Raw genomic sequence first — 24,468 nt, 5'->3', positions numbered from 1 at the left:
GATAGGGATACTACCAAAGTATCTTGAAATTGTTTATTTGATGTCGTTCTGAAAAGGGAATAATCGAAATCTTGAAAACTTTTAGACCTATGAGGCATATAATGAAAGTTTTATGAAGCTCATTGTTGTCTTTAAATTAATATATATGTGGTTACTTAATTTTGGTTTTAAAATGTGGGTTTCCAGTCCTAGGAATAAAAAATAAAGTAGGTAGCTGGATATTCTAGATTCTAGTTTAGGCCAATGACCTAGACATTCAATAGCTTAAACTACTAAAACTCCATTAGTAACTTTTAACTTTGGATGGTTAAGTATGAAAATTTCCTGGTTGACAAAAATATAGGAAGATCAAAAGTAATTCCTACTGATGTGGAAACATTCTTTGTGATATTGTCTCTGTTGATAAATGAAATAAAAGTCTGAATTCACAGTGGCTAGAGAATACGCATGCAACACAACACTAGCTGGAAATTATTGTTTCTATTTTTATATTAAGAAAAAAACAAAGGGAAGGAAATAAAATATACATTAACTCCAAACTCTTTGGAACTTGAAGCCTCGTAATTTATGGTTGGTAGCCTATAGGTAAACAAGCCATGCATGAGCCAACATAAAAGACAGAGAAGGGTCAAAACCTGCTGTAAATCACATGCAACTAAGAGTACGAAGAGAAAGATATATATATATTTATTTACCTTCGTATTAATTTTCTTCCCCATCGATTTTTTTTTTTTTTGGTTCTGATTTTATAGTAGACACCATGCATGAAACTCCATGAAGTTTTTTCCCTTATAAATAGATAGGTCCTTCTAATTAGTTTGTAGCCACAACAAAGAAATGGAGAAGACTTCACTTAAATTGGCTTGCTTCATAGCTCTGCTCACTGTTGCCTTTGGTATGTTATTCTCTTCCTCTCTCTCCTTTATTCTTCGCTACACTTTCTTGTAAAGATTAGTCGACTCAAATAAATAACATAACTAGCGGATTTATATTAATTTTCTTCTTGCAGCCAAAACAGAAGCCGAAGCATTGGTTGACCTTTCAAAGGGACACCCATGCAATAAACAACATGACTGTCTAGATGCTTGCAGCTACCGTGGACGGTGTCCGGTCCTGTGCGTTGCCGGATTCTGCGTTTGTGATTGCCCGCCACCGAAGAAATGACGGCCTGCGCCTCCTTCAGTTATATATCTCAACTCAAGCATGATCAATATTGTAGCTAAGCAGAAACTTATTTCCCTTAGCATATTATGTTTTGTTGATGTATGGAATTAATAAATAAAGTGATTTTCTCTATAAGCCTAGAAAGGGAAACCAAAAAAATAAAATTCTTTATCTGGATTGATTTTTAGAGCTTCTGTATCTCAGTATGTACTCCAGTTTTCATTAATAGAGTTTGCTTCATATTTACCAGTACAAATTAAAGAATAAGCTTCTAATATTCCTTTTTTCCCAAGGAACATAAAGTTGTGACTGATCACAAATATGAATTTAAGCATGATATTCAGCAGGGTTTCAATTCTTGAATCAATAGCAAAAGTAACATCAACCAATTAAAGAATGGAGAGAGCTTCACTCAAGTTCAATTACACTTCTTATTTTTGCATCTAGGGAGCCCCTCCTTCTCCCTCTTTATCATGCAAAATAAAAATACTAACTATATATTAATGCTTGAACTCTTTAAATTAATTTCTTTTTCGTACCAAAACTAATAAATTAATTATTGTTCTTTGACATAATTTGAGTAGTCTAGATTGATGTCACACTAAGCGTTGCAAAAGAAATAAGTAGAGTGCTTTACTCTCACATCAAATAGGAAGGCTGATTTTAAAAAGTTTATAAGCATGGCATTGGACATCTTATCAACTTCGCCTTTTGGAGAGAGAGGATAATAATCCTGTAACAAAATTATATCAGAGTGAATCCAACCTAAACCGACAACGATGAGGGCATCGTCAAATTAGGTGGGGGAGGTTATCATGCCAAGCGCTAGTAAACAAGACACTTCAATCCCACATCTGACAAATAAGAAATTTTTTTAATAATAAAATAAATTTTATTTTGGATTCGAATTGAGTTGTCTTTAAACTCTAAAAATATAGCAATATCTTTCTTGCATATCCGATGTCATTACTTATGCCACATTGTACATTTTTTTCACCATCCCACAGACATGCCAAGAATTAAAAATAAAAAAAAATTCTAATTTCTTTAAGAAATGAGATATGAGATTATATTACAATCATTAATCTCATTAGATTTAAATTCGACTTAAATTAAATTGAATATTTTTTTTTTGATATTTTTATTCCAACTTGACTAGAAATTTATATTTAAAAAATAAATAAGTATCATAATATTAACATAATTTTTTTAATTTAATACATACACAATTAAAGTCTATTTTAAATAATTTTATTTTTATTTTGAGTTGATATCCATAATGTTGACAAGTCTAAAGAGGCAATGCTCCCGAACCCGGGCCGATTGATTTAATCCAAAAGCTCAATTGCGAGTGGACTTTAGGAACCGAAAGACCATTAGAATTTAGGCCCAAACTACCAAAAAAAAACAAAAAGAAAAAAGAAAAAGGAAGAAAACTGTACAATATTTAGAGAGAACGAAGAAGAAGCAGCAGCAAAAGAAAGCGAACACCAATTTCTTCCATTAAAGAGAAAAAGGAAAAAGAGGAAAATGGGGAGAGAGGTATCAGAAAGCTGCATCGATAGCCTGCTGACCGAAATGGTTTCAACATATTGCAACCGTTTCTACGCCAATAAGCCTGAGCTCGCCGCCCGTCGGATCGAGGCCATCGGATATCAGGTCGGCCACCAGCTCTCTGAACGGTACACCTATATCAAAACCCAAATTCCCTGTTTATTTTAGTTAATATTTGTGGAATTATGAATCCGAAGGGGCCATTTGATTTGGTAATGAATTGTTTCTTTTAGCGTCAATTTTAGTTTGATTTACTGTGGTGTAATGTCTTTTTGGATCTGAGGGAGTAAAAAGAAATACCCATTAGTTGGAATTGAGTTGATTTCAGTGGAACTGAAGAACCCAAGTCCAAATTATGGAGCTTTAATTTATTATAGATTATGGCAAATTGGTTTTTGTTTATAATGTGGAAAAGGAATGCTATCACCTACTAGTCCTCCTTTGTAGTTTTATGATCGAGTAATGTGCTGAGCACGCTTGGATTTGAAGTTCTGATTGTTGATGCTAATGGATGCAATTGTTTGGATTTTGGTAATTATTGGTATTGCTTGGAATTGTTGCTAGGATGATCTTAGTAATTCCATTCTCAGTGTGAGTAAGATGTAACGCGTGGTAAATGCTATTGAGAACAAAAGCTGAAATAATTTGATTTTGGGTGTTGACAAATGTCTGTTACTTGTATGCATTTGTTTCTACTAAACTGAAAAGATATCATGATTTTAAGGTAGATTGAATAAGGATATTGGTCAACGTTGCCGATTCAGATTTATTTTTTCAACTTTATGGATATGGTGTGTAGGTTTTGGTGCTTGGATCATGTTGTTACTGATATTCATTCTTTAGCAAGGTTAAGATACTAGTTGCTGTAATAACAATGTGTAGTCATTGCCAGGTACACGATGGACAGGCCACGGTTTAGTGATCATCTGGAGGCAATCAAATTCATCTGCAAGGATTTTTGGTCTGAACTCTTTAAGAAGCAGATAGACAACTTGAAGACAAATCATAGAGTATGTCTAGGAACTGAACCTGACCTAAAAACTGGTTGTATTTGAGGTTTTATGAAATGGTTTACATTTGTCTTGTAGGGTACCTTTGTATTGCAAGATAATCGTTTTCGTTGGCTTACACGCATGTCAATTGATCAATCACCTGAAAATGGAGCATCCGAAGATACTTCTATAATGGCTGATAACAAGGCCGTGCAAAGCATGCATCTCTATTTTCCATGTGGAATTATCAGGGGAGCTCTTTCAAATCTGGGAATACCTTGTGCAGTTTCTGCTGACATATCCAACCTTCCTGCATGTGAGTAACCTGCTTGATGATCGCTTTATACATTTATGTAATGATAACTGATATGTGATTTTGAGTCAATTAAGGTTAACATGCCACTTTAAGAACTTAGCTACTATTATTCAATACATGAAGCAGACTAGCCTTTGGTTCCCTTATTTATAAACTTAGGTAATCTTAAGTGACTTGCTATTGAAGAAAAAGGTTGATGTTAGATCCCTCTTGTTTATAACAATCACATTCTCTTCATTTGATGGTTCTTTGTTTTTGAATTCATCTATTGTTCTTTTGCTCTTGTTTTTTGATGCTTAATTGACGATGATAACAAGTATCTGAAAGAACTTTAATTATGAGTCAGATATTTGAACAGATTTAACCGTTTTGAACTATTTGTTTAGTTTCAATTCATGTAACATATAAACTTGCTGAGACTTCTAATTTTGCTTTTACTCCAGGTTCATTTGTGGTCCGTATAAAGGCTTGATGAGCATGTTACCCGAAATGCAGCACCAATTATTGGGGTTTCAATCATACACTTGATGCTAGTTTAAAAGAAACTATCTTCTGCTTATGCATGATAACAACTCAATTTGAGAACTACTGGAGTGTCCGTCGGAATATCAGAAGTTGTGGTACAAGAAATACTCTTGAAGAAATTTATGTGAGAAATAGACTTGGAACTTTTGTATGTGGATATTGTGAAACCTTTGTTGTTGATAAGATTGCATTATTGAATTGTTTTATGTGCATTTAAATGTGACATTGAACGACCCCTTCACATGTTGAATTGACATTTCTCTGATCTGTACAAGTGTAGAAATACATTCACTAAAGAAACAGTACGGACTGGCTTGTTCAACTAATGATCGCTCTCTGATTTATGCAAAAGGATGGGTGCTTTTCTCTTCTTTTTTTTTCCTTATTTAAATTTTTTTGGATGAGTGAAAATTTATTGATTTAGAAGACTAATGTGCCTGAAAGCAGGAAATCCTGCCTTGAGAGCTTACAACAAAACCAGAAACCAGTACTACATAACAGAGGCGTGACATGTGTGCCTCTTGTTAGTAGAAACAGGAAACTTCCAAGATTGAGAATTCTACAAGTGAAGTCAGCAGATACGGAGCAGAATCATAAAGCAAACGAGTGTTTTGGGCTTTAGCAATTATCATTTCAGCCGAAGCAACCTAAATTGATCCAAACTTGAGTGAAAAATTGCAGTCAAATATTCCTCAGATGTTAAAAAAGGTAACAAGGCTCCTAAGTTCTAACAGCAAGTACTCCTTTTCATATCTAGGATGCCATATCTTTTCATTGCTCACTTTAGCATCACCCTCCTTCCCTTCTAGGTTCCAAAGACGAGAACTTTTGTGAAAGGAAAATCTTCACCTTTTTCCATTGCATAATGGTCCCAAGAAAATGAAAAGATGGACATGCCTAATTTCCTTTAGAATCAACTAAGTCAGCCTTCTAATGCAAAACATTTTTCTGCCTTCTCTCATTTTCTTGGCATTTGCCTCTACGTTACGGTGCACACCAATTTGCGAGTTAGGTACATCGTGGCTTTGTTACATAAAAAAAATATTTTGCAGGTTAAAGATGATATAAATTTTAAATGTTTAATTTTACTATAACACACAGTTGATATGAGATTCATGACTCTCCATTGAGACCATGACATCCTCCCTTGATGTAAGATTCACAGATTCTTGCAGAGTGTAATATTCTCAAGAGTAGCGTGTAGTAGGACTCTGGGGGGTAAATTTTTAAAAATATTTATTATATATATATATATATATATTTAATATTCTTTAAAATAATTTTTTATTTAATAATTAATATAAAATAATTTTTATTTATTATATAATTTTTCTCTTCTTCTTTTTATTATTTATTTTTTTCATTTTTATTTAATTTGCTCATAAGTACATAGGTTCCATAGATTTTTTTTTTTAATTTCTACGAACCATCAACCATGTTCTTCTTTTTTATTTGTTATGTAGGTTTTATCTTTACTTATCATGATCTTATTTTTTCTGTTAGATGCATTTTATTTTTTTATAATTTTAATCTTTAAAAATTAAAAAATTATTATGTAATTCTTAAATATAAGTTATTGTATTGCACTATTGACTATTGCTTAAAACATCATCAATAATCATTTTTTTATCAATCAGGTTTGATAAATTAATTCGTCTTATTTTAACTCTTTCGATTTCTACAACAACTATAAAGAGAATTTTTTTAGTAATGAAATTATAAAAATAAGACTTTGGAACAAAATGAATAATGAGTTTCTTACAAATAATTTAATTATTTATATTGAAAAAGACATTATTAGTTTTTTCACTATAAAGTTAATAATTGATAAATTAAAATTTTAAAAATATTATGAGCAAAACTTTTTCTAAAAGATTATTATAAGTTTTTTTTTATTTTTTTTATTTACTTGATATATACAATTATTAACTATTATGAATCTTTTTATTGTTGGTTAAATTAAACATATTCTTATTCTTTGGTTGGTGAAGATGATTTTCTATTATTATGCTTACTTGTCCTACTTGAACTCCCTCAGCTTTTATTAATTTACGATCTTCTTTTTTTTTTTTTTTACACAATATTTATTACAACTATCTTCTGAAGATAACAATTAATGTTGAGATCACAAATTAAGCAAAGAGATCAGAATCTGTGTTTTCATCATGAATGTGAGAGTTCACTTTTCAGTTCAACCATTATGAGCAGATTGAAAATTTGCAAAACCAGCCATGTAATTTTCTTTTAAAAGAAATATTGTTTTTCTCTTTTGCTTCAACCTTCTTCCTCTTTTCAGTATCCGCGTTTGTTTACTAACATCCATTCATGGCTGGAAAAACCCAAAAAGGCTTCTAATTATTGCAGTATTAATCCCAAAATGACGAAGGCCGAGTGTAAGTTTTCACAAGTGTGCCCACTCCTTCCAAATTCCAATAAATATCATTACTACCTCTTTTGCCCAAGGCTTTTATTATTTTCAAAGTAATGTTAGTAGACATCAAGATAACAAATAAAGATTTTATAAATATTTATTTTATATAAGTAATCAAATTATTATTATTTGATAATAAACAGTCAAATTATAATGTTTCAATACTAAAATTACTTTCCTGTCCTAATTATCCTCAGTCATGAGAATAACTTTTTCATGATAAGAAATATAACACAAAAAAACACTTCCTCTATAACTAAATACTTGAAATTTAGAGTAAAAGCTATTTTATTTTATTCTCGGCAAGAAAGGAAAACCAAATTTACAAATAAAATAAAACTAAATTTAGTTCACACAACGACATAATCATAATGATAAGTTAAGTAATAGTTTTAAGTCCATAATTGATTTACACCCAAAATTTTCAGGCAACTTACAAATTAAAATACCCAAGATATTAAATGTATTGTTTTTACATAACTAGAAATTAAAAAAAAGAAGAAGCAAATATTGAGATTGCATAATCAAATTATTCATTTTATTTTCACTTTGTCACGCATACAAAACATTTGCACGCATTATGTGTGAGAAAAAGAATAAAATATATGCATAAAAAACATGTGACTTTTTAAGATCAAATCTGTATACGAAATATTATTGAAATAAATAAAAACAAGACGTGGCAAATGGCAATAGATATTTTAAATAAAACCGTTATTTGAGTTTAACACAAATAACAAGAACTAAATGAGATTTATATACATAATTATTAAAAATAAATAAAAGATATATGATTATTTATAGGCTAATTTAAATTATATAAAATAATATTAAAACCGTCAATTAGGCTTGGGATTAACTCAAATAATAAAGAATAAATTAAAAAGAAGTTACAGCCGTAGTGGCAATGCCGCTAAGAAAATCGAAAAGCCAAAATCATTTTAGTCACAAAAAGTCACAGGGCTGTTTTTTCACTTTTGCCCACTGAACTTCTATTTGTTTCAATTTGATCACTAATTTTTTTTAAAAAATACCATATTTATATTAACTTTTGTGAATATTTTTGTTTCTCATCAATTTTGTTTCTTAGTTTTATTAGAGTGAAAAACTTGCGAAAATAAGGGAAAAAATTGAGAAAGTTTGTAAATACTTTAAAAAGCATGATTATTTGAATAGTTATTATGTCATTATTTATCATTAATTTTAATCAAATCTATTGAGGTTATTACATAAGGTTATTAATTTGAATAGAAATTAAAGTTTCCAGGCAAAATGGAAAAAACAAAAGGATTAAGTTTGGTAACCAGGCCCATTTTCCTTAAAAAGCTTAGAGTTTACCTTCTTGGAGGTCTGCATCTTTTCACATGGCTGTGAAAACAAAACGTCTCCCTTTCATCTCACGTTCGGGTTGCTCTGTTTCTCATCCTCTGTTCCACCGTGGGAAAGCCTCAGTTAGGTTTGCCACCTTTAACCTTTTGCTCTTTCTTTTGTGTTTTTAACGTTAAAATTTGCTTTTGCATTGTCCTTGTTTATTCTGGGTTTTGCATGGGTTCATAGTTTTGAGGTGGGTTTTTTCTTTGATCAACATGTTAAAGGCTGGAGTTGAGACATGGAAGAGTTCAAGAAGAGAAAACGGCCTTAAAAATTTAGTCTTGCTGAATCTTGGTTTTGCTTTGTTTGTCACTTAAAAAGTGGGGTTTTGCACTTGAGCTTTCTTGAGAGAGTCAAAGGAGGTAAAAAAGCTTAGAGCTTGCTTTTTCTTTTTCCTTGGTTTCTTGCAGCTGTGTTTGGATTTTTGTTTTAATGGAGGATATTAAGCGAGAGATAAAACTTGGTGAGTTAAAGAGGGAGAGCCTTCGTAAATCACTTGAGCAAGCCAGGGATCAAGCGTCTTCGATTCTGTTGTTTACTTTACAATGGAAAGACTTAGAGAAACATTTTGATTTGATTCAACAGAATATTGAGAAAAGAGTGGAGGTTGTTGAATTGCAAGAAAAAGAGCTAGAAACCGAGAAGAGAGCACTGAAGGAAAGACAAGAAGTGATTTGTTTGAAAGAAAATGAATTAAGTTTGTTGAATGAAAAGATTGAAGAATGTAACAGGGAGCGTAAGTTGAAACATACGGAAGCTAATTCGACGCAAAAATTGCTTGAAGAGTGCTCACTACAGTTTACATTAAAAGAAGAGGACTTGGATTCAGTTAGGAAATTGGTTGAGGGTTGTTCTAAGGAACTTAGTTTGAAGAAAGAGGAATTGTGTGCTGTGAACAAGTTGATGAGTGAATGTCTTGAAAAGCTAGAAGGGAAGGAGAAGCAATTGGGGTTGGTAGAGGAACAGATTGAAAAATCTAGTAAGGAACTTGGTGTGACAGAGGGGAAGTTGGATTTGGTGCAGTCGTTGGTTGAAGAATGTGAAGGGAAGCTTGAGTCAAAAGAGAGGGAATTGGGGTTAGTGACAAGAAGAGTTGATGAATGTTGTAATGAGATTTGTCTAAAAAATAATCAATTGGACCATTTGCGGAGATCCATTGAGGAAAAATCTAAGGAGCTTGAGTTTATAGAGATGGACTTGGATTTGAAGGAACATATGATGAATGAGTATGATGAAGTGCTTGAGTTAAAAGAGAAGGAGTTGGAATGTTTGCGAAATTCAGTCAAGGAATGTTCTAACCAGCTTGAAATGAAGGAGAACGAACTTGTTAGAAGCCAAGAAGTGATTGATGAACACTGTAAACAGCTTAATGAGCAGGAGAAAATTCTAAATTCGATCAAATCCTTGATTCAGGAGTACAATGAAGAACTCGAAGCCAAAGAGGAAAAATATGAGGCACTTGACAAATCTGTCAGAGATCAAGCTGCTAAAGTCAAATCTAAAGAGAACGAATTAGGGTTGATTGAAGAAACAATTGTGGATCGCTCAGCAGAGCTTCATTCAAGAGATATTGAATTTCATTCACTGCAAACTACGATAAGACGGAATCAAAAGGAACTTGAATCAACAAAGAAGGAGCTCAATTCAGTCAAAGCAAGGGTGAGAGGATATTCTGAGGATCTTGAATTGAAAGAGCAGGAGTTCAATGCTATACAAATGTGCATTGAAGAACATAGGCAAGAACTTTGTTTGAAAGAGAAGCAACTCAGCTCAGTCCAAATATCAATTAAAGGATGCAGCAAGCAGCTCAAAGTAGAGGAGGAAAGGCTTATCACAATCAAGAACTCAATTTTGGAGTGCACCAAGGAACTTGAATCAAAACAACAGCAGCTTGAAGCGCTAAAAAATTCTCAGGGACAGCTCTCTGACATGGTTGGATCAAAAGAAAAGCAACTGAATTCAATTGAAAAGCCATGCAGTAATCGCCTACAGGAAGCCAATGTGAAGGAGAAGTATCTGGATTCACTTAAAAGATCATTAGAGGAACGCTTGGAAAAATTGGATTTAGAAAGGAAGCAGTTTGAAGCTCGTGTCAAGGAGTTTGAAGTACAAGCAAAACAATTTGATTCTGTCCAAAAGGCAGTTGAAGAACGAAGTAAAAAACTAGAATTGAAAGAGAAGCAACTAACTAATGCCCTTCATTCTCAAGTGAGGAGTGAGAATCCTAGTTCTTTTTCCTTACAGGTACTTGGAATCACAAACACAGAAACAGGTGTGTTCTCTTTTTCTGTCTCTATTTGTTGATAGTACAAGGTGCTCCCCCATTTCTTCTTCTCTTTCTCCCTCTCTATGTTGATCTGCATTCGTGGCATTCATCGCTTTTACTGGAAAGGGATTTCTAGATGCTCAATTCCCCATATATCATCTAAAGGAGCAGTTTCAGATAATCATTCGCCATATGTCATGGCTACTCGGAAAAGATCTCTTATCTTGATGATCCTTCTTTATAGCAGTCTTTCAGCCGTTTCAATTTTTTTATTTGTGGTTGTAGAGCACCATAAGGCATGTTTTCCTCATTTTCTTTTGGTCTCTTTATTTCTCTGTTTTTACTATATCAAAGCCATAGTAAAGCTGATTACCTATGACCAACATGGCTATGAAAGCTTGGTGGCATGTAGGGGACATCGTTCTGTTTTGCTATTGGTTCTTATTAGGGCAGCACTTCCATTAACCTGTTCGGGATAAATTTATTTTAATCTTCTTGCTACTTTTACAAGCCTGTGAAGGTTTTGGAATATATCTGTAAAGTTGTGAGGCTGGTTTGGACTACTTGGGGTTTAGTTGTTCTAGTTATAAAGTGAAAGGAAAAGGAAATCTCGTAAGCAATCCGTGGTCTAAGTCTATCAAAGTAATAGTTGTGTGTAGCTTTGTGATATTGTTTCATTTTACCCCATTGGCTCTTAGAAAATTTCTTGATTTTAAATTAGGAAGTTTCCGTTTTTTCTTTTCAAGATTTAAAGCTACTTTCAATACGTAATGCTCACATGGAAATAACTAGTTGCTGCTTTAAGTGTCTTATTAATTGCAATGCAGAATTAAGAAGTTTGTTATTAAACTTTCTTTTTATTTTCTTCTCTGTATTGCATGTGCTTAGTGAACCCCACCATCCTTAACCAAATAAAGACTGAGCAGCTGGATAATTTTATGATTAGCAATGCGCATGAAACTTCATCTGCTGATCTTGGGGTTGATGCTACAATGGATGGAAGGAGTTTGCAAGGTATCAACAATGAGCATTTATACGAGCCTGATTTGAGGCAGAATGAAGTTTTGGTTGCCCTTCAAATGTCACCAGATCCAGCCAAGTTTGTTCTGGATCTGATGCTAGGGACATGTTCTGAACATCAGAAGAAGGGTGGGACAGGATTCGAAGAAAGTGTTCTGAAGATTTATGTCCTTTTGTTGGAACAACTTTTGCAAGTTTCACCACTTGTACAACCTAATGTGAAAGCAGATGCAATGAAGTTAGCAATCGAGTGGAAAGCGAAGCTGAGTTCGAGTGCTCAAAATTACATTGAGGTCTTGGGTTTTTTGCAGTTTGTTGCTGCTTTTGGATTGGTGTCCTCTTTTAATAAAGATGAAATCTTCAAACTTCTTTTGACTGCTGCTCAACACCAACAGGCTCAAAATGTATGCCGGGTCCTTGGTTTTACAGATATGATTCCTGGTAAATTTATTGACAGCTTAGTTTGCATATTAATATTCTTTCATGATTGTGTATCTACACATGAACATACGTTTATCTTTTCCATGTGCATGTATGCATCTATTATATGTGTAAGCAGTAGCATAGGTACATGGACATGCATTTTTTATGTCTAATTATTCTCATTGTATATGCTTACTAATAGCTATAGGATTTTGTTGCTATTCAGCTGCTGTAAATTCTGAAACCTGAAACTGAGAGAGTTTATTTAGGCTTATATCTATTATTAGTTAACAATCCTCTAATTTTTTCTTTCTCATATTGTTCTTATCCAATAAGAGGAAAAAGAATTTTATATGGATTGGCGTTATGTTTTCCTAGACGTTGAACTCCAAAAGAAACCGATGCAATTAAATTGGTTTGTATATAGATAGTGCTTGCTATATATAAATCATTAAGGTTTTTGTCAGTGTAAAATTAATTTGAAAGATGTTGATAACTAGAGCTAGAAACTCAAGAATGTGGTTAATTTGAAAACTTTGTGTGAGTTTCATGCATTGAGATAAGTTGTTTCAGAAAATTTATTTTTGAATTATTTTTGGGTCTCAGTCTTATCGCAAGTTGCCAAGTTGGGACTTTTTCCTTGGTTTGTTTATTAGTCATATTTTACTCAAGTTTGGTAAAATATTTTTGTATTTTGCATATCAAAAAGGACAGATTGATGGAGACTACAAATTTGCAATTTTGTGTAACAGATTTCATTTGTAGTCTAATTGCAAGGAAGCAGTATATTGAAGCTGTTAGATTTGTCTGTGCGTTTGATTGCAAGGACAAGTTCCCACCAGAACTGCTCTTTAACCTGTTCTGGGAGGATGTAAATGGTGTGGCTCATGAGAAGTGCAAGATGGGGAAGAATTCCTCTGAAGTACGGGTATGTCTTACTTTCTTTGCTATGTTAATATTTCCACAATAGTTGATCCAAGCGCCCTTGTAGACATGCATAGTTTTTGCAATTAACAAATAAACTTTTAGATATGATTGCTTTTTCCAGGAGAAGGCCAGTGATGAACAGATTGCTGCACTGAAATCAGCAATTGAATGCATCAAGAATTGTAAGCTTGACTCCAGTATGCCGGTTGAGGTCATGGAGAAGTGCATTGCTCGGCTAGAACAGCAAAAGATGAACAGGAGATTTTCTGCACTAGCCCCAGCCCCTGCAATTCAACCAAAGCTTCAGGGCCAGACAAATCGTAATATTGGCCCTTCTATCCCCAGGAATCAATCCAATCCTGTCGCCACAGTTCCAGGGCAGTTTCAGGGTGGGATCTGTGCTTCCACTCCGGGGAGTAAACTGCAAGAGCTGAGAAACAAGCGTGCTTGGACTAATGGACCAGCTATTAGATCCTATACTCCTCAAGTGCCAACTGTTAACAAACCATATATTCCTTCAGCTTCACATCATGAATTAAGTGTTCCACTTAATCGAGACGTAGCTCATTTTGGTTTGGCTGCTAACTTAGGTCATTCATCTAATTTGATGACCCGGCGGGTAAATATTGCTGAAGAACAAGGCTTGACTCACAAAAGGCCCAAGCAGTGGTAGTTGCAGTCTGGTAACTCTCTCAACAGCCTCATCGCCTGTACATATCATGGGCTATGCATATAGGTTAGGCCGTGTACCTTTTTGTTGGCGACGGATCATCTCCTTGGTACCCTTTTGCAAGTGCATTGTTGGTACTGCTACATGCGGAATGGAACTATACATAAGTACTTCTGACCCTTTGTAACCCTGTCTGGAAATGGGCCATGTCTAACACCCGAGATCTTTCACAATTGAAATACTACTGGTTAAATACTACTGTTCTGTTCTGCCTCCGTTTTTTCTCCTCTTGTTTTGCCTCTTGAAAACAGCAAAGCTTGTCCAAAAGAAAATTCTTAAAAAATTGAAAAAGGAAAGAAAATTAGATGGAAGGATGGATAATGGAAAATGCAGTACTAAACCCATTTTTGGGCAGCTGGTCGAATTCATGTAGCACAGTCGCATAAATACACTCTCAACCATGTTTAGAACTTTGTTATCAACTGCCATATTTTCTTGGCATCTATAATAATAATACCCATTTGAAAAGTGTTACTCACAGGCATGAGACCACTGAGATGGGGTGACACTGACTGATCCGATCGTCCCAATTTGTATAAATTCATGGTAACCAAGCACATAGACAACATCCTAGACAAGTAACTATACACTCCTTCACTCCATTGGCAAAGATACCCGCTCGATCAACAACATTTGACATGAATACCAACTCAAGCAACAACATTTGAGATTAGGTAAATTGTATGCTGATAAAACAAGAAAAAATTGATGTAAGATTCACGTCAAATTAATGAATATAAGCAAGTGATTTCTTTTTCAACATTGATAAAAGTCGTGTAACCCTTAAACCATTTTTTGAAGCCTCCTTCCTCTCTTTATATGTATAGGATGCCCATTTTTCGAAGCCCACGTAATCCCATTCTAACGCAATGCATGTGCCATACAACCTGGGCTGATTCTGCAACTAGCCGTCATGAGTTTTGATTAAAGCCCGCACCTTACAGCAAAAACCAAAACCCACAAAGCCGAACATTTCTAATCTTGCTGCTTGCATGATGATGAAGTTGACTGGAAACTGGTCTCCGCGTAATGGAAAACTATAAACAAAGACCCAAAAGGAAAGTAGGCAACTTTCTAGTTACTTCCTGACCAAAGCCTTTCTTTCTGATCCTGATTCTGCAACTAGCCTTCATGAGTTTGATTAAAGCCCGCACCTTACAGCAAAAACCAAAACCCACAAAGCCGAACATTTCTATTCTTGCTGCTTGCATGATGATGAAGCTGACTGGAAACTGGTCTCCGCGTAATAGAAAACTATAAACAAAGACCCAAAAGGAAAGTAGGCAACTTTCTAGTTACTTCCTGACCAAAGCCTTTGTTTCTGATCCATTTAACTTTAGCTTTCGCTGTTTTGACAAACTTTCGTTTCTCTGTTTGTTTTTCCTTTCCCTTCCGGGAATCATCTCTGTTCAAGAGAAAAAATGTGTTCTTCTGAGGATATCTCAGCTGACCTGATCCTGCTACAATCCCAAAGTAAAAGTCTTGTAAACACCCTGGAAAAGCTCCAGGGTGGTTCTTCTTTAGTCTCTTCACTTTATCTTCAATGCCAAGAGCTACAGGAACTCTCCAAGTCAATCCAACGTTCAATCCAAACTCGTTTCCATGAACTCCAATTCAAAGAAAATGAGATAGAGAATAGGCTCAAAGAACTTGAATTCAGAGAAAAGGAACTGTGTAAGCTTTCAAAACTAAAACTTGATGATAGGTTGATCGGAAAAGGTTCGTCTTTACCGGATTTAAAGTTTATTGTTAGTACGGATGGGGAAAGATTGTTGATGTTCTTGAACGAGCATGAGAATGAACATGAAAAGCTTGCTGACGAGGTTTACAATGTACTTAAAGTGTCTAATAATCCTGGAAAACTGGTTTGGCAGGCAGTTAGAGGGGTGTTCTTGGAAAAAGGAAATGTTGGGGTTGAGAGAAATGTGGAGAGAAGAAGTTGCTTGGTTTTATTGGAGGGATTGATGAGAGTTAGGCCTGAGATTAAGAAATATGTTAAAAAAGCAGCAGCGTTTGTGGCGAGGGAGTGGAAGCTAAAGCTTGGGATGGAGGGTGAGGATGATAGGGAGATTTTACTGTTTCTGATGATTGTGGGTGCTTACGGATTGCTTGATCAGTTTAAATCCAAGGAAATTAGGAGTCTTTTTGAGAGGGTTGCACAGTATAAGGAGGCTTCCCTTTTGGGTCGTATTCTTGGATTTGTTGAGAAGGCTGCCCCTGGTAAAATCTCTCTACTTTCTCATTATCATCTAAAGTTTCATGTTTTTGCAGTAAATTGCCTAGGTGATATCTTTTTCTGAAAAAAAAAATGTAATGTTCTTGGAATTTTCTTAGTCAATTGAGAAACATCAGTCTGTGCTTTTGTTTCCTTCGGTGCTAGAACTTCCACTTACCAGCATTTTCTGTTTCTCAACTTTTTGATATTTTGTCTGTTCAGAGACCTGCAACCTCCATTCCCAAGTAAAGATGGAGCAATTGGGTGAGGTTTCAATTGTGACGTCTGAGGCAATAGATGATACAGTGATCAATCACTCCTGTTCATCCGCAGCTCATTTAAGATTTATTGCAAATACAAATGCAGATAGATTGTTGATGTTTTTGAATGAGCATGAGAATGATGAGAAGATTGGTGATGATGTTTACAATGCGCTGAAAATGTCAGTTAATCCAGCAAAATTGGTTTTGGATGTAGTTAAAGCAGGAATTTCAGAGAAGGCAAATGTAGGAGTTGAAAGTGGTGTGGTCAAGAACAGTTGTGTGGTTCTGTTGGATCAGTTGATGAGATTGAGGCCAGAGGTTAGTCAGAAACTGAGGAAAAAAGCACTGAAGTTAGCACAACAATGGAAAGGAAATATAAAAACCCAAGGCAATTATGATGAAGAGGTTTTGGTCTTTTTGATGCTTGTGGGTGCTTATGGATTGACTAGTGAATTCAATTTCAAAGAAATTGAGAGTCTTTTTGAGAGTGTTTCTCAGCATAAACAGGCTCCAATATTGAGTCGTATCCTTGGTTTCACTGACCAAACCCTTGGTAAGTCTATTGTTGTTATTTCCCAGAAAAAACATTTTCATTTCTCTCTTTGAGTTCTACGACCTGGTGGTCTCTTTATGTGCAAACTTGTTTCTTTTATAGGTCAGAATTTTGTTAATCAATCAAAATTATCATTTTAGGTTTAATCCTTCTTCCTTCACCCGTATTATTGATCTAATCCTACTTCTCTCAATGATTTTGAATCCATGGAAGATTGTCTTAATTAAATGGAAGGGTATCTGTGTTGTGCTTATAGCTTGTAGGCTTCATTTCTTTTGATTCTACATTCACTTACTAGTGTGTCATCTATGCTTACAAGTTGATATTGTAATCATTCAGTGAAAGGCATCTATCATTCTCAACTAAAGATTGAACAATCTGACGCAGAAAATATTCAATTGGATAGCATCCTTCCCTATGAAGCAAAGCTTGAGCAGTATAATGCTACTTCATCCACTAGTTGTTGGCCTGAGCTAGTATCTTTTAGTATCAGTATGGATGTAAGGGGTTTAATATCGTTTTTGTCTGAGCATGTGGAAGGTCATAATCTAATGCAATGTGAAATTTCTGATGCTCTTCTGTTGGCCTCAGATCCTGCAAAATTAGTCTTGGATGCATTATCTAGTTTTTATCGTTCAAAGTCAGGAGATGGGTTTAAGGGTGCTGCCTTATCCAATGTGAGAAAGAGTTGCATTCTTTTGTTGGAGCAGCTAATGACATGTTCAGTCCAAATTGGACGCCATGTGAATGAAGAAGCTCTTAAGTTAGCAGTTGAGTGGAAGGAAAGAATGGAACAGAAGTACCCACATGGTGTGATGGCGTATGGATTCTTGCAGTTTATAATCACTTACAGTTTGACATCTGCTTATGATGTGGATGAACTCCTTCGTCTTTTGGTCACTGCAAGTGAGTATAGACAGTCTCCTGATTTGTGTCTGGCTCTTGGTTTGGCAGATAAGATATCAAGTGAGTCTACTGTCTCTCGCTCCTGCTCTTTCTTAAGAGATTGTTCACTCAATGTTCTATACTATGGCGGCTTCAAATTTTTTATGGCATTATCATTTCATGTTTTCCTGATCTTATAGTGTTTGTTTGTTATGTATTACTCTCTTTCTCTTCTTCTCTTTCTTAAGAGATTGTTTGCTCAATGGTCTATACTGCTTCAATTCTTTTATGGCATAATCGTCTTACGTTTTCCTGATGTTATGGTGTTTATGCATTATGTGCTTCTTGATATTGTTATTCTTTTAGCTGTTTTCTTTAGGTTGTCATTTTCTTCATTGCAGAGCTTATATCGATGCCTTGGGTGCCGTGGATTAGAGAAACAACAAAACATGCATACATCTGATTTACATCTTTCGACTAATTTTAATACTTGGAAGCATAATATCTTTACCGAACATATCCATATAATCTCTTCCAACATCTTGGTGGGGTAATTCTAGTATGAAACTTTTAAATGTCCTTGATATTGCAGAATTCATTTTTTTTCCTGATCTGCATATTCTGAGGCAGAAATTATACCACTACACTGGACCCAGCAGATTGTGATTTAAGTTTATTTGTTTCCCACATTTGTTCCCTTGTCAAGCTGATAAATATTGCCTCTTTAATGTTGGTCCTCCCCCTTTGCTAGCTCCACATTTTCGTGCAGGTGTGTGTGTGTTGATGTCAAGGGTGTTGTCAAAGTCCATTGCCTTCAGGAACACATTGAATGCATCACCCAATTATTTTGGTCTTGCTTTGCCTGTCTACTTCTCCTTTTTCTGTTTCTAAAATACATTATTTATATTGCACTTTTCCCTATTGAATGTACCTGCAACATAAAGACACTTTATGCTATATTTCTTGATCATTTTTATCCTATTCTATTGTTATTGTTTTTTATGTGTATGCAATCAAATACAAACATGCTGAACTCATGATTTTGCCTTTCAAGTTACAATTTGAGTTCTCTGTAGACGTTTGTTAGTCACCATATAAGTTGTGAACATTATTCCCTATTCCCACATGTATCCTCATTAAGAATTGAAAAACAGAACTTGAAGCCGTTAGATCAGAGCTTGTGGGCTAGATTGTTTCTTTAGCCAACAATGCTTGGAATACTAATTTTTTATGAGAATTAAAGGTCAAATTCTGGCCTGATGTTTTGTATTTTCCAACAACAGTTACACCTCTCCAGCATAGTGCTAGATATACTGCACGAGTTTCCCAAATAGTTTTTGAGTGCTCCCGTACTATAAAATCTTGATATGCTACAACAGTTGTCTGGTTGCAGCATGTACTGGAATGATTATTAAAGAAATCGGCGGATCAGTATGGTTATATATTTAGTCGTTCGGAGTTCTCCTGATCTTATTTTATTTACATCCATGCAATGTAAAACTGTAGCTTCTAAAGATTAGGTGATCGAGACAAAGATAAGAACCGTAGAAGGAACAAGTAGAATGATTATTTTTAATGAATTTAAAACTGAAGAAGCGAGTTACTGGAAGCTAAAGCATTACTGGCATTGGAAATGAGCTCCACAAAAGTCTTAGTTTTTGATAAGTACTCTATGCTCTTGTCTAGTTGTCATCTCTCCCTTCATTTGCATTAGGAGTTTTGCCTGTTTATAACAGTTATTAGTAAGTTGAGATGGTACTGTTCTTTTGGTTAGTATGTTTTAGTCTCCTTAATAGCATTTTGACCAGAACTGCGAAATTCGGTTACATTTGGCAGTACTTATCGAGACCCTCATAAAAAGTAATCTACAGCTTGAGGCTATTGCATATATTTGTGCATTTGGTCTTGCTGACAAGTTCCCTCCTGCACACCTTCTGAATGCCCACTTGAAATATTCCAAGATGAGAATATACAAGAAGGCTAAAAAATCAAATGTGAAGCAGGTAAGTTTTGCACTTTTTGTGTCTCTGTATCCTTAAAGGTTAAGCTGAGATCCAGCCTATCCTAGATTTATATCTTTAAGATTTTCACCCAACATGCTGGCAGAATCAGACCATAGACAAAGAAATTGCTATTATGAGAAAGGTCATTAGATGCATTGCTGATCACAAACTTGAATCCCTATACCCACCTGAGGATCTTGAAAAGTATATTGTGCATCTGGAAAGGCAGAAAGAACAGGGAAATGAAACAGCACGAAGGGAAAAGCAGAAAGTAGACAGGAAAAAAACTTTGTCAGTCCCTTCAACCAAGAAACCACAGCAGGAGTGTGGATTTAAGTCGCCTTTCATGAATATGCCAGCTGAGGCCACACCAAGCGCTTCTGCTAGTGCTGGTTGCACTCTTCACTTAAGACCATCACCTCTTGAACAACCAGTTAGCTTGATTGCTGATCAAGCTGCACCTTGTAGTTTGTGGGACTCTACTATTTTCTCTGCAGACACAAACTCATTTAATTGGCAGCATGGGTGTGCAATTGCCAGTAACGGGAGCTTGGAGCAGTTCACTTCAACTGGAGCATTTGACAGGGCCGCCCCTGGTAAAATCTCTTTTCTTTTCTGTTGTTAATTTAAGTTCTTTTTAGCAAACAAGTTAATAATTCTAGGATTAATCCTCCCTCCCTCAGAAACTTTTTATTATTGTTGATCGTATTTGTTTGTAATTACAATAATTTTGATAGCATGGAATGGTATCATGCATTCCTTATATTTTGGCAAGTATATCTTTGTTTGTTTTCAATTCTTTTGACACTAAAAGTTGCTTACTGGTTTGTTATGTGCTCATAGTTTGATCCTCTAACCATACAGAAAGCAGCATCCATCATGCTCAACTGATTGACCAATCTCAATCAAAAGAATTTCAACTTGATGGCCTTGTTCCTTCTGAAGCAACCTATGAGCATTATAACACTTATTCATCTACTAGTTGTGGGTTTGACCTGCAATCTTATATCACCAGGATGGATGCAAGGGGTTTAATATTGTTTCTATGTGAGCATGTGGAGGATCATGGCTTAATGCACTGTGAAATTTCTGATGCTCTTCAATTAGCCCCGGATCCTGCAAAACTTGTTTTGGATGCTGTATCAACTTTTCATTATTCAAAGTCAGGGAATGCTCCTAAATCTAAAAAGAAGTCAGAGGATGGCTTTCATAGTGGAGCCTTATGCAAAGTGAGAAAGAGTTGCATTCTTTTGTTGGAGCAGTTAAGGACATTTCCATTCCAGATTGAACCCCATGTTAATGAAGAAGTTTTGAAGTTGGCAGTTGATTGGAAAGGAAGAACGCTAAAGCACCGGAAAGGTGTGATGGCATATGGTTTCTTGCAGCTGATAGTCACCTACTGTTTGATGTCTGCTTATGATGCAGATGAGCTCCTTGGTCTTTTGGTTATTGCAAGTGATTATCGACAGTCTCCTGATTTGTGTCTGGCTCTTGGTTTGGCAGATAAGATCCGCGGTTAGTCTACTTTCTACCTGTCTCTCTAATTTATCATTTCTCATCCTTTTGTTGGTTCTTTTAGCTCTTAGATGAGTTTATCCTGGTCTTCTCTGCATAGCTACATTCATGCCACTATAATTACATCTTCTCTAGCTGAATTCACTAGGTATATTGCAGGAATTTCCCAAAATAATATTTGAGTGATTTCTTAAGGTACAATGTTTGCATGGGAAAAGGGTCAAATTTATCACTTTACTAGACTGGGGCCTGCATATTTACCACTCTACTACATTTTTTGGTATAATTCTAATCACCTATGGATGGAAATAGAATATTCCATCCAAAATTTTTCTTTTCTGCTATGTCATACTAACATGGAAAATATTTATGTTTTTTAATTATAAAAAATGTTACCTAGGATAAAATAAATATGGAAAAAAATAAAGATAATAAATTGGTTATGATATATCAAAGATCATGATGTGAGCTAGTTAACATCTCAAAATCACTAACAAGCTTTAGATGGACAATATGCTTAGGGAGTGATCCATCAATCATGGCGCAATGTTCTGCGACATTGCTTATCAAAACCATTTCCATTTTCACTTGGCTGAATGCTAACACAACTTTCTAAGGTAGGGATATCCAAGTAAGAGGTGTGACCAATCTGTTTTCAAAATTTTTATAAGTTTAAACATTTTCTTTACCAAAAAACAATTTATCTTATTTATTTTTTCCCATATTTAAATTATCTAAGTAGACGTCTTTTTATAAATAAAAATACAAATATTTTCCTCATTAGCATGACGTAGCAAAAAAAATTTGGACTGACTATTCTATTTCCATCCATACGTGATTAGAATTGCTCCAAAAAATGTAGTAAACTGTAAAAGAATACAAATCTTCTGCCCCGACCCCATGCTCCCTTTCCTGCCCCGACCTTAAAATCATGCCATCTGTCCGTTTGGCAGATTTTTTCCTTACTGTTTATGGAAAAAGAAAAACAAAGAAAGAAAGAATTTAACAAGGAAAGAAGGAAAGAACCTCAGTGTTTATGGCAATATCTGACCGTTCTGCATATAAAGATCCAAAGATAAGAAAGACCTGGCTGATCTGGTTTCATGGTAGAAGTGCACCTATATTTTTCGTTTAAGGCTGATCTGGTTTAAGATTGACCTGGCTATCCTATGTAAATCTTCTCTCTATCACGCGATAACATCAAAGCTCTGTTTCCATCTCAAAATCTTGCTGGTTTCCCCGCATCGTACTTTTGTTGAGAGGTAAGAGACATTGGGAGGAGAAACAGTGATGGTAATTAAGTTCTCTCTTTCTTTTTTTTTTTTTATCATAAACACTGAGGAGAAATATTGCCAAACGGAGAGGTGCCATGATTTTAAGGTCGGGGCACGAAAGGAGGCACAGGGATGGGCCAATACAGTGGTAAATTTGACCCTTTTCCCTTTTTTAATATCAACTTGACATGCTACAGCAATTGTTTGGTCACCTCATGTATTAGGATGGTGCATGAAAGGACTCAAAGAGATCCTCATGGGTAAAATATTATGCTGTTATAATTCAGAATTCTCTAGCTTATACATTCAATGATAAATTAAAACAGCTAAAGGTCAAAAGATTGAGGTAAAGTATAATGATTATTTGACAAATGGCTTAAGAACTGTAGATGCTAGTTTTTGAGAAGCTCTTTTGTTACTAGCATTGAAAATCAGTACTCCAGGATTTTAGAGAACTCTACCTTACAGAAATCCCTTTTAAGGCATTCAAGTAATTATATCTTTGTAAGTTATTTCCAGTAAAAAGAAGTAATCTCTCAACATTGATGGGTTTGAGAAAAAAAAAAAATTTCCTGCAACAGTTGTTCTATATTCGTAATTAGTTTCTGATAACTACTCATCTTGTTGTCTCTTTGTCAGCTCTTTCATTCATACTGTAAAAAATATCATATTTATGAATTATAATAGTAACCTATTAGTAAGTTCAGGTTGTGTTTCTATGTGATGTGAGTATTTGTTTTTGCCTGATGGCATTCTGATGGCACCTGCAAAATCTTCTTTACATTTGACAGTCTTGATTGAAACCCTCATAAACAAAAATCAACGGCTGGAGGCTATTGCATACATATGTGCATTTGATCTTGTCGACAAGTTCTCTCCTGCACACATGCTGAAAGTTCACTTGGAATATGCTAGGGAGAGTTTGTACCAGAAGGCTAAAAAATCACATTGGAAATGGGTAACTTTTCATTATACTTTTCATCTTTGTGCGTGCTCAAGGATTAAGTTGACAATTGAACTGTTATCCTGAGTCTGTATATTTACTTGAATGTGCTCACAGCATCAGATTATCGATCATGAGATAGCTCTTGTGAGAAAAGTCATCGGATGCATTGCTGATCACAAGCTTGAATCATTATATCCACCTGAGGATCTGGAAGAGTACATTATACAGTTTGAAAGGCAGAAGGTGGAGCGATATATTGCTGCAAGAAAGGACAAGCAGAAAACAGGCCGGAAACAAACTCCGCAAGTACCTTCTGCCAATTCAAAACCGCAGCAGGAGAGTGGAGCTAAGTTACCCTCCACAAATGTGTCAGCAGAGGCCACCCCAAGCACTTCTGCTGGTGCCGGTTCCACTACTAAACTGTCACCTCTTCAACTACTAGAAAGCTTCTTTGCAGATCAAGCCGTGCCACATGGTTTATGGGAGTCCACTACTTTCTCTGCAAACACAAACTTATTAAGTGGTAAACAGCACGCAGATACGGCCATGATTGCCAATAATGGGAGTTCAGACTCAGACTGTAATGAGCAACTCGATAACATTTAGCCCTGTGTGGTTGCTGTTTGCCTTGGGTACATATTTTGCTTTGGTATTTGAACCTGGACTGCTGCTATATTGAAACCAACAAAAGGAGTTGCATTGGTACCAAATCTTTTAGTGTTTTATCATTCTGCTAATGCATTTAACTGCTTTCATTGTACAGAATTTGAGCATTGTTGTAAGGGTTTGTCTTTATTTTTAATATTTAATTAATTATAAAAGGATAGTCATTTATGGTAATAAACAAGAGCCATTAAATGGGCTAAGGGAGGCCCAAAATTTCTATAGCGCACTGCCGAACTTTAGTTCACTCTATAAAGTTCGATGATCAAACCAGTCAAGAAGTAAATTTTCCTGCCTTTTCTCTCCGAAGGGAAAATCTAAGGAAAAATCCATCTGTAGACTTCTTGTTCTTTTCCTTTTTATCTAATCTTTTTTCTTTTGTATTTTTTATTTTATTTTTGTGAGATTAGGGTTATATAATGATTTAAGTTT

The 24,468-nt window shown here is 35.1% G+C and overlaps 3 protein-coding genes across 4 annotated transcripts; all 3 read left to right on the top strand.

The window, feature by feature from the left end:
* LOC18599884 (trafficking protein particle complex subunit 6B) lies at nt 2,609-4,921 on the top strand. Its single transcript, XM_007030067.2, has 4 exons — nt 2,609-2,846; nt 3,611-3,728; nt 3,807-4,026; nt 4,470-4,921. The coding sequence occupies exons 1-4, from the start codon at nt 2,695-2,697 to the stop codon at nt 4,496-4,498; spliced, it is 519 nt and encodes a 172-aa protein (XP_007030129.1). The 5' UTR covers nt 2,609-2,694; the 3' UTR covers nt 4,499-4,921.
* Nucleotides 8,359-13,932, top strand: LOC18599883 (FRIGIDA-like protein 5). Its single transcript, XM_018120676.1, has 5 exons — nt 8,359-8,438; nt 8,578-10,625; nt 11,508-12,080; nt 12,815-12,990; nt 13,111-13,932. The coding sequence occupies exons 2-5, from the start codon at nt 8,786-8,788 to the stop codon at nt 13,660-13,662; spliced, it is 3,141 nt and encodes a 1,046-aa protein (XP_017976165.1). The 5' UTR covers nt 8,359-8,438; nt 8,578-8,785; the 3' UTR covers nt 13,663-13,932.
* On the top strand, nt 14,764-24,083 carry LOC18599882 (FRIGIDA-like protein 5). Of its 2 annotated transcripts, none has more exons than XM_018122140.1 (8): nt 14,764-15,939; nt 16,157-16,750; nt 17,138-17,716; nt 19,472-19,638; nt 19,742-20,234; nt 20,503-21,153; nt 23,219-23,385; nt 23,488-24,083. In XM_018122140.1, exons 1-8 carry the CDS (start codon nt 15,141-15,143, stop codon nt 23,977-23,979), a joined length of 3,942 nt encoding a protein of 1,313 aa, XP_017977629.1. In that variant the 5' UTR covers nt 14,764-15,140; the 3' UTR covers nt 23,980-24,083. The 2 variants fall into 2 exon arrangements, with proteins under 2 accessions (XP_017977629.1, XP_007030124.2); XM_007030062.2 differs by having other exon boundaries at nt 17,090-17,716.

Source organism: Theobroma cacao, chromosome 5 (assembly GCF_000208745.1).
Source record: "Theobroma cacao cultivar B97-61/B2 chromosome 5, Criollo_cocoa_genome_V2, whole genome shotgun sequence".
NCBI classification, from domain to species: Eukaryota; Viridiplantae; Streptophyta; class Magnoliopsida; order Malvales; family Malvaceae; genus Theobroma; species Theobroma cacao.
The sequence above is the reverse complement of the archived record's forward strand: the minus strand, read 5'-3'. Positions and strand labels throughout refer to the sequence as shown.

Coding starts and splice junctions, on each gene's coding strand:
- LOC18599884 (XM_007030067.2), top strand. CDS start 2,695: ATGGGGAGAGAGGTATCAGAAAGCTGCATCGATAGCCTGCTGACCGAA. Junction 3,729..3,806: donor ACTTGAAGACAAATCATAGA/GTATGTCTAGGA, acceptor TTTGTCTTGTAG/GGTACCTTTGTATTGCAAGA. Junction 4,027..4,469: donor CATATCCAACCTTCCTGCAT/GTGAGTAACCTG, acceptor CTTTTACTCCAG/GTTCATTTGTGGTCCGTATA.
- LOC18599883 (XM_018120676.1), top strand. CDS start 8,786: ATGGAGGATATTAAGCGAGAGATAAAACTTGGTGAGTTAAAGAGGGAG. Junction 10,626..11,507: donor AATCACAAACACAGAAACAG/GTGTGTTCTCTT, acceptor GCATGTGCTTAG/TGAACCCCACCATCCTTAAC. Junction 12,991..13,110: donor AGAATTCCTCTGAAGTACGG/GTATGTCTTACT, acceptor TGCTTTTTCCAG/GAGAAGGCCAGTGATGAACA.
- LOC18599882 (XM_007030062.2), top strand. CDS start 15,141: ATGTGTTCTTCTGAGGATATCTCAGCTGACCTGATCCTGCTACAATCC. Junction 20,235..20,502: donor ATTTGACAGGGCCGCCCCTG/GTAAAATCTCTT, acceptor CTAACCATACAG/AAAGCAGCATCCATCATGCT. Junction 21,154..23,218: donor TTTGGCAGATAAGATCCGCG/GTTAGTCTACTT, acceptor TACATTTGACAG/TCTTGATTGAAACCCTCATA.